General features: G+C 41.8%; 1 protein-coding gene across 1 annotated transcript; it reads right to left on the reverse strand.

Moving 5' to 3' along the window:
• Positions 1–1,325: 1,325 nt before the first annotated feature.
• KRR1 (KRR1 small subunit processome component homolog) lies at positions 1,326–7,135 on the reverse strand. The gene is made up of 10 exons (XM_079303635.1): positions 6,988–7,135; positions 6,551–6,726; positions 5,942–6,076; positions 5,547–5,672; positions 5,368–5,451; positions 4,731–4,787; positions 4,063–4,233; positions 3,820–3,897; positions 3,602–3,692; positions 1,326–1,972 (listed from the first exon to the last, which is right to left on the reverse strand). The coding sequence occupies exons 1-10, from the start codon at positions 7,082–7,084 to the stop codon at positions 1,830–1,832; spliced, it is 1,158 nt and encodes a 385-aa protein (XP_079159761.1). The 5' UTR covers positions 7,085–7,135; the 3' UTR covers positions 1,326–1,829.
• Positions 7,136–9,341: the final 2,206 nt, after the last annotated feature.

A 9,341-nucleotide genomic window follows, 5' to 3' on the forward strand; every position in this document is an offset into this window, starting at 1 on the left:
CTTTCCATTCAGATATGAACTCTGATATGAAATCCTTTGCCTTGCCTATGGGAATATGAATAAGCTTTCTTGATTTTCCAGTTTAAGTAATTCATGTCCTACCAACAATCTTTGAAACTTGTCAACAGCAACAACCAAGAATACTAAACACCATGTGATGCCTCTCCACCCCTTAACAGTAGGACAAGATTTCCTGAAGTGTACTAAGAATTTTACTGGAGAGAAAGATGTTATGTAAAAGCTACATAAATGACTCAGCTGGGGGTCCTAATTAAAAAAAAAAAAAAAAAACCGCATTTCCATGGAAGTAAACATAATTTAAAGCCAGGCTGCCCCAAGTTGAGCTGCATTTTCCTGCAATGCAACTCAGGCACCCAAGAAGTTAGCAGATGCAGCTCAGAACTCCCTTTTTTCACAGCCAGATTCCTGAAATGATAGGCCAGTCTAAAAAACCAGCGTGATACAAAACAACATTACACTTGTTTTTAACTTGTTAAACAATGGGCAGGGGAATGTGTGACACTCCTCTGTCATGAACAGGGCCTGATGCAGTTCAGATCAGAACCGGGGACCCTCCCTCCCCTCATACACTCATGCTCCTTCCCTTGTCCAACTCCTCCTTAATGGGTCCTTGCTCTGCGCTCTTCTGCTGAAGCACGTGTGTGAGGGGAATTTAAACTCAAGTACTGCAGCGTCTCCTGTTGAAATCAGTCATTTCACTACATGAGACCTCTGGACTACCCAGCAAGCCCTGGACTTTAGTCTCCCCTTTACTCTGCCAGCTGCCAAACACCAGTTGATGTTTCTAAAAAGCTGCTAGGAGAGTAATTTCCACTGCATGTGCAGTGATCAAAATCAAAAAAAAAAACAAAAAAGAGACATGAAATTAGTGTGGCTCTATCTCCTCCTCATTATACTTGTTTATTTAATCTCAGAAGTATGAAATAAGCAACAGCTGCTCTGCTGGTGCACTTTATTTCATTACATTTCAGTTTCAGGAAATTGAAAAACCTCTGAACTTCCTTTAAAATAGGCCAAGTGCCTACAAAAAAATAAAAGAGGAACACAATTTTTTCAGACATTCTTGCAAGAAGGAAATAAACTAAGAATACATTTAAAGGTAAGTAACAGCATTTTGCTTTCCTTACAGCAAAATCCCCAAGTACTTTGTACCGTATTCTGTGAAAAACCCATCAGGATAATAAGTTTATTAATGTATGCAATGAAGATTATGGTTTGTCTGATTTTCAGATGAAACTGCGAGTTTGTTTCCTGGACAACACAATGGAGGTTGTGCAATAGATGAACTATGGATTTAAGAACACTGTATTAAAATACTTTATTAACACTGAGACAAGACACACAAATATAATCAGGTTTTACAAAAATAAAAGTGTAATGTAGTAATAAATCTTGCCCATTTAGCAAAAGTTATCACGACAAGTTGAGGCTGCATATTGTCTAGTAGTCTTTCACAGAATTACCTTGAGCTTTCACCTCCCAGAGTTCTCTGACCCAAATGTTTAACACTCCACATCAAACTCTTGAGTGTTTCTTTTGTGAAACCTTCCCTTTAGACTGATGGGTATTATCCAAATACATTCTCTTACTTTCTCAAACAGCACAGTAGCACATCTTTTCTTCACCAACCTCACCAAGTCTGTCAGCTATTGTATGTCCACTAAATAAACTGCACTTAGGAAAAGAGAATGGTCTTTTTACTTAAGTTTTTTCTTGTCCACATTATACTGACAAAAAAAAAATTCCCATCTTCCAAATGCAAAAATGTTCATTATCAGAGGTGACAAGTAGACATCTTGACTGGTGAATTACTTCTTTTTCTTCTTTTTCTTTTCATCTGCTGCCATTTTTAACTTTACTTCTTCCTCAGGGAGTGCTCCTAATTTCTTCTTCTTTGCATTCTTTACCTTTTCTTTGATGGCTTCAATATCAATCTTTTTCTCAGTGGAGGCTACACAGCAAGAAATACAAAAGTAACAGACATGAATTTTACTTCTGAAAAATGTCAGTAGTCTACATGAAGACTATATATATATATAAACACAGTAAACTGCATCCTGTGGCATTGGCTAGGACTCATTTTATGTTCACTGACAATTTTATAGATTATTCTAATAATAATTTTTTTGAAGCTAGTATTATCTACAAATCTTACTCAGCAGAATTTGAAGAACAATTATATAAAAAAATCCCATACAACAACATTTGAACACAGATGCCACACCCCACAGAGATACAAACTGTTATCATCTCCTCAGAACACAGATGTACTCCTCTGAAATGAATAAATACACACTCTTAGACACAGGCTTGATTGATCTTGCATGAGAAACAAAGTTAACTGCTGAGTCCTTATATGCAGAAAAGCTTTTTGTCTTTCTGCAAGCAACTAAAGTGCTAAGATCCCAAACATGCCTGTCCCATCCTTATACTCTCTCTGTGGCCATCCATTAATGGCCACTGTCAGATATAGGATGAGGAAAGGTGGGTTGGGGGAATATAATGTAGATCTTTGACCCCTGAATGAAAACCTTTATTAAAAGCTTCTACAGGGAATGCCAGAATACTGAAGTTAAACATGTGGTGCTGAGTAATGTGAATAACCTACTCTTATGTTCACACAGGTGATGGTATTTTCTCTTTTGCACAAGTAGTCATGAGTTGGGATCTAACTTTCCTATCTCAGAATTCACAGAATGACTAGGTTGGAAGAGACCTTCAAGACGATCAAGTCCAACCTCAACTAGACCATGGCACCAAGTGCCACATCCAGTCTTTTTTTAAACACATCTAGGGATGGTGACTCCATCACCTCTGCACAGTTAATTCCTGAATCTAATGGTGAGTACCATAAAAACCTCTCCTGTCATCTGTCCTTGGGAAGGCTGAAGGATTTCAGCTCAAAACACACAGCAGCTAGAAAAGCACCATAATTGAGACATAGTGCAAACAACAGGATCATGGAAATTTACTGCCATCACAACAAAAGAAAGTACTGTATCAATGCTACAAAACACATGCTTTTCAAGAAACACAAACTTTAGAGTTCATAAGAAAGTGTGTAATATATAGTGTAATAATATGTAGGTAGCATAGCTAATAGTAGATCTAATACTATGAATATGAAACATAATCAGTGAGAACTAAAGCCTTACTTCTCTAGTGCATTAAAAAATAAATCATTAGAGAACATAAGCTTTTACTCTGCCCATACTGTGGTTTTACTTTAACCTTTAGAAAAGCTATTTACCCTATTTTGTACCAAAGCTGTCATTAAGTTTCTGAAGTACTGCTATCTGTTGAATATAAAAGTCATGGCAGCTTCACTGCAAAATTGAAAGGCAAAAATTGATGAAGCTAGAAAAACCAATTGAGATTGACTCCTACATGGAAATTTGCCATTTTATAGGTATGGAATTATTGGTATATGATTTTTCTGCTGATCCTGGCAACTTTGAGCATGGATCTTACCACCAGGATTTTTTTGGCATGACCTTTCTTTTTCCTACGCTCTATTTGCAAAATCACTCAGCCAAGAAATGGGCAACAGAAGGTTTTAGAACACTCAAAAAATGGTTACCTTTCTTTTTCACAGCTGTTTTTTCCTTCGGTGGGATAAAAGCTTTATTTCTTTCTTCTTGTCTTCTCTTGACTGCATCTGCTTGCTTTGCCTGAAGTTACCAATAAAAAGGTCAAGTAGCAATACCACAGGGCAAAAAGACAAAATAAAAAACCAATCAGATTCCAAGTCAGAAACCAAATGCTTTTTAACAGGACTCTGGATTAGTACAGCTTTACCTTTATCTCTTCCATTTGCTTGCGTTTCTTCTGCCTTTCTTTCAAGAAGTATTCGCCACTTGCCAATTCTTTATCAATCTGTGTAAGGCAAGCAGCAAGAAGCCTTAGTTAATTATGCATTATAAGCCAGATGTGTAATATCAGGGAATCAAACCATGGTAGAAAAAGCATCTCCATTTCTTTTTACAAACACAATTTCAGGTGTGCTATATTCCTGCATAACCAAATAAAGTTTCAACCGACCTGACTTTCTGGCTGTGGAGGTGGGAATGGTGTGTACTCCTTCTTAGTATTTTTCTTCTTGGGCTCCTTGCGTTTTTTCAAGTTCTTCCGCTTGAATTTAGGCAAAAATCTTTCCCAACTTTGTGTCCTCAGTTCAGGATCTTTTGCTAATTCCCTTTTGATCATCAAAGTCTTCAATAGTTTCAGAACGTCACAAAGAAGTTATTTTAAAAAAGAGTATTACAGTAGAAGTCAAGAGACCCAAAACAGAAGCTTCACTAGAATTTCTTACAGGAAATATGCCACATCCAAACCTTCCACATCTCACTTCAGTAAGAGCAGAGGGGCTTAATTATGAACAGCAGAACCAGAAAGATGTCTCAAAACAGGGACAGAATGTACTGGAGAAGGTGCTTCAGTTTAAATGAGCAAGTGTCAAGCCAACAATCAAAGGGGAAAGTTTATACACACTTTTCCTTTGATTTTGCAGATACTGCCATAATGGTGTTACAGCAATGTGTCCTAGTAAAATGAAGGCTATCAAAGTCAGTGGTTTTTATAAAGCAGCACACTACAGATATTCTCAAAAATAGATTACCACACACAAACATGTAAGTCAATAATATACAACTCTCTGGGAAGAAACAGTGTTTTTTTGTAAATGAATATGCACAATGGACCACGCTAACCTTGATGTTATATATGGGATGTATGTTCTTCATTGTGTCCAGAACAACTTTTCTAACCTGTATTGAATACAAAAGAAAAAGAACAGAAAGCTCAGCAAGTATTTCACATGCTAATCAATTAAAATATCAGCTATAAAGTATCATGTTTCCTCTCCCCATCTCTGCCCCCGCAAAGCAGTAAGACTTAAAATTACAGAAACATTAAGGTTGGAGAAGACCTCCAAGACCATTTAAAATGTAAAGCAGCGGCTTAACTGGAAGGAACAGCAGTTCAAAAATGCCAATAATATTGTCATGCTTCTAACAGACTCCAGCAGGCCCCACAAACATTATTTTCATGTCACCATGGATCTTTTGGTGTCATGAGGAACTTGCTTTTGACAAGCATTCTTCTCCCACATAGTTATTAAAACATATATAGATGCTTTTTCTTCCAAACAAAAAGATCTCAGAGTCTAAAAATTCAGGAGCTTAGATGACAATGCTATGGACATTGATGAAAATGTAGCTTACTAACACATGGCTGAAAAGTCAGTGAGATACTGCTGAGGTTGCCAGATTTTGTGTATTGCCTATCCTTGAGCTGGGCATAGAAGTTTGTGTTTGCTACACAAAGGGCTCATCTATCTCATCTTACCTCTTTTAGCCCACTAAAGGGTCCAAGAGCTGAAACAGTGTTGCCTTGCACCATAATATAACAGTTTGTTAACAGCTCCAGAGCCTACACCAAAAAAAGAAATGAAATTAGTATAATATGAAGATCTGACACAAACTTGGGTCTCAGTGTTATCTAGTTACTACACCTATAGGAAATACCTTCAGAGTGGATCCTTTTGGCCCAAGAAGCCGTGCTCTTCTTTTTACAAAAGTCTCTCTCTTCCTCACCAGAGAGCCTATCTTGATGATATCACATGCAACATCATCCTGAAGGATACGAACTGCCTAAAAAGATGCAGGCAATATCATCTGAATTCAAATGCATTACTCATAACAGTCAAGAGAATACCTCAGTTTATTCTTCTCCCCTTACTTTCAGAAATATTTACTTTAAATATATATTTTATTTCACTTGACTCACATGAAAGTCCCGCATTTTTAAAACTTAGTATTGTTTAAGTATGATGATAAAATTTAAGTATAATATTATGACAGAATTTAAGACAAAATATAAGCATTATGGTGGATGAAAACTTTCAGGATTTCTTACAGACCTGCTCAAATGGAACGCTTCTTGCCAGAAGTTTTATTAAGTCTCTAGCCCTAATGATTGCATACGGATCAAAAGTCTTCTTAGTAGTAGTGACAGTCATGCTTCCTTCAATTAGATCCAGCGCTGCATTCACATACTGCAGTATGTGAAAAGAAACACCAGATCAATAGCACAATTCAGTTTTGGCAGTATGCAGTTAACTAACAGAATGTAGATTTATTTCCCAAAATTTCTTAAATGATTTTTAGTTCAAGAAAATTCACACACACAGAGACAAAACCCAGACTGCATATGTGTCACAAGGCTCAAAGCACCACTTCTGTCATCTCCCTGAATTCAAGCACAACAAAGCTGTCAGTGCCTGGATGATGAGGTATCTGCTGCTGCAAATACTTTGCTGACAGCATTTGTAAAGAATTGTGAAGTCTGGCTACACAATTCTTCACCAATTTTGATGACGAAATATGACACTGATAATTCAAAATGCAAGCACAGTAGAAATATACAAATACGGTATGAGAAAAGCAGCTTGCACTAGTTTTTTTTCTTAAGTAAGACCTGTATGTCCCTAAAGGATACGTGCAATATCACAATTATTAAGAATTCATACATGTTCACCCAAAGCTTTCTGGACAAGTGGCCAGCATTCTTTCAAGTAGGCTTCTCTATACTTCGGGAACAATGTCGCAAAACTGCTTTCTTCCAGCAGCCCTTTGGGATTATCCTCTCTTGTAAAGGCTGGCTCTTTCCATCCATCCGGCACAGTGAGGAGCTCAGATTCATCAACTGTTATTAAAAAGAAAAAAAACCAGCTGAGATAAGCGCTGTTGATCGGGTATACACAAGATGATAATACAGGTATATTACAGAGGAACAAGGCAGAGGCTGAGGCGATGAAGCCGAGTACCTGGAGGGCGGGCACACCACACCACACCACGGCACCGCCGCTGCCGGCCCCAAGCACCCACCCGCCGCCTCTACCCTCCGCAGCGCCCCCGGCCCTCCCGGCGGGCCTCCAGCGCCGCACGGTCCCGCGTCCCGCCCCACCTGCCGCCGCTTTCTTCTTGTTCTTGTTCCTCTGCTTCTCTCTGTGCTTGGGGCCCGGCCCGGGCCCGGCCTCCTCCTCCTGGGGCACGGCCGCCATGTCCGCGCGCGCGCCGGAAGGGGCGGGGCCGCGCGCTGCGCCGGAACTCCGCCCGCCCCCGGTGTGGGCGGCCCGGCGGACTGCGCCCAAAAACCTGCGGGAATGCGCCAAGTTCTTCGGTGCTCCTAAGCAAAGAAAAGTGAGACCTGATTTTTCAGCTGAATAACCATCTGTTCAGCTGATGAATGTGGTTAATAAATAAATAATTTAAGGTTTTCTGAAGGATGCTCTGCGTCCTCCTCCCTGCCCCTTCCTGTACCTGTAGGTGAGTATTTCCTTCAGTGAAAGAGCAAGAATGTGTCTCCTCCGCTCTCTTTTATGAGAACCATGAAAAGCCAATAGGGTGAAAAACTGGAAGAGACCTTTAAGAGCAAGAACACACTGGAGCAGCACAGCGTTGTCTTTGGCAGATGTTCATTAAAACCTGTACTCTACGACGTTTAATTACCTAAATGATGAGAAAGAGATTTCTGTCACCTGATCTATACCTAAGTAAAATACTAACTTTAAAATCAGTTTTAAGCCTCCCAAAAGCTTTCCTTCGGACGGGGCTGCTGTTTTCCCTCGGCTGCTCCGTCCGCCAGCCCTTTACGCCCACAACGCACGGGATTTCCAGGGTCCTTTCCAAGCTGCACACCGAGCAGCTGCGAGCATTCAGCCATCCCTTTGAATCCCTGTCTGCCAGCATCCTGCAGCAGGGAGCGGCAGCGGTTCCAGCGAGGGGAAAGGAGCGGACGGGGAGGCTGGCAGAGGGCGCCGTGGGAGGAAGGCTGGCTGTCCATTCCCGATCCCGCTAGATGGCACTGGCCGCCGCGCCAAGCCGAGCCTCCCGCACGGGGCTGAGTGGAAGGGGCATGCCCTTAGCAGTGGCAGTGGGAGTAAGCTCCCGATGGGACGAGGGAGGTAGAGAGGCTGCAGTCCGTAGAGTGCTGAGAATGTGCAGAAGAATTACAGGCTGCAGCCTCCAGCCTGCCAAGCTCCTAAGTAGTGCGCTGTGTCCAGGTGTGCATCCCACACCTGTGAGTGGCAGTGACATGTGCCCTCTCCTCTCCTGCATCCCAGCCCCTTGAACAGCTGCTGCTGTAGGGGCTCACCGAGCCCTCAAGCCTCTGTGCTGGGGTGAAGTGAACAGTGTGTGGGTAAGGGACAAGGGACTGGGGCCTTGTGACTTTTTTTCTAACGATGAGCAACCCTCTGTGGTCCAGTGCTGCACTGAAGCCTGTCTTTGCCCGATCAAGACAGATACACTGGCAGTAACAGAAAGTAGAGGCAGTAATGCTATCAGACTTGGAAGGTGTGATTTGAGAAGGACCATCAGGTCCCCTTCTGTCTGACTCTAAAGTAGACAGTAATTTCTCATCTTTCCTCTTACCTCAGTGTCTGTGGTCTGGCTGGATACAGGGAAGCCACTTCCCTAAATTCTTAATAGGAACAAGATGCTCATACAGACCTTCCCTGCTTCTCCAGGGCATGTGTATATAATTTTTACTATTCACAGCTCAAATGCAATAACCAGCTACTGCTCCTTTAGTGGTTTAGGAAGCTGAGGACAGCTAGCTACAGGGACAATGGCTAGTGAGGGGACAGGACTAACCCAGCTATGCAGGTGACTGGGATGGGGATTCTGTAACCCCACCAGAGCAGGGTCCTCTGCACACTGATTTGGAGCTGAGCTCCAGGCAGCAGGGACAGTGTGAGTGCCACCACAGTGGTGGCACACAGTTACCACATGTGGGGATGAAGTGCTGCTGTAAATCCCTGCCCTCTGCCTCCCCTTCCCCCAGCATCTGCATGCCCTCCCAGCTCTTACAGGAGCAACATGTTTTCCAAAAGCACCTTTCAGTGGCAGCACGTACCTCGTTCAGTTCTACCCAGCCCAGTGTGGGATGGAGAGACCCAAGTGCAAAGGGCTCCTTTGAAGACCTTTGTCTGAAGAGTACAGATCCTAGTCTAGCAAGAGCCCTACACCAGCTGGAGAGTCAATGCTGTGCTTGGGAGGACCTGGCCCAGCTCTGTGTGTGTCTATCTATGTACAAGTGTTTTTTTTCCTCTTAAAAATAAAGTGAAGGAACAAAACAGCACAGTCCCCCTTACACACATTTCATATGATATGATAAAAAGGGCAGAGCAGTGCTGTTAGAAGGAAGGTGCCTCTTTATTATGCAGCAAAGTAATTATTTCCTAGTCAGTAGATAGGACTCCAGCCACTTGGCACTTTCTTACGTGCCATTTTCCAATCCAAAAGAGCAACTTGGGA

This window comes from Erithacus rubecula (genome assembly GCF_903797595.1).
Source record: "Erithacus rubecula genome assembly, chromosome: 4".
NCBI lineage: Eukaryota > Metazoa > Chordata > Aves > Passeriformes > Muscicapidae > Erithacus > Erithacus rubecula.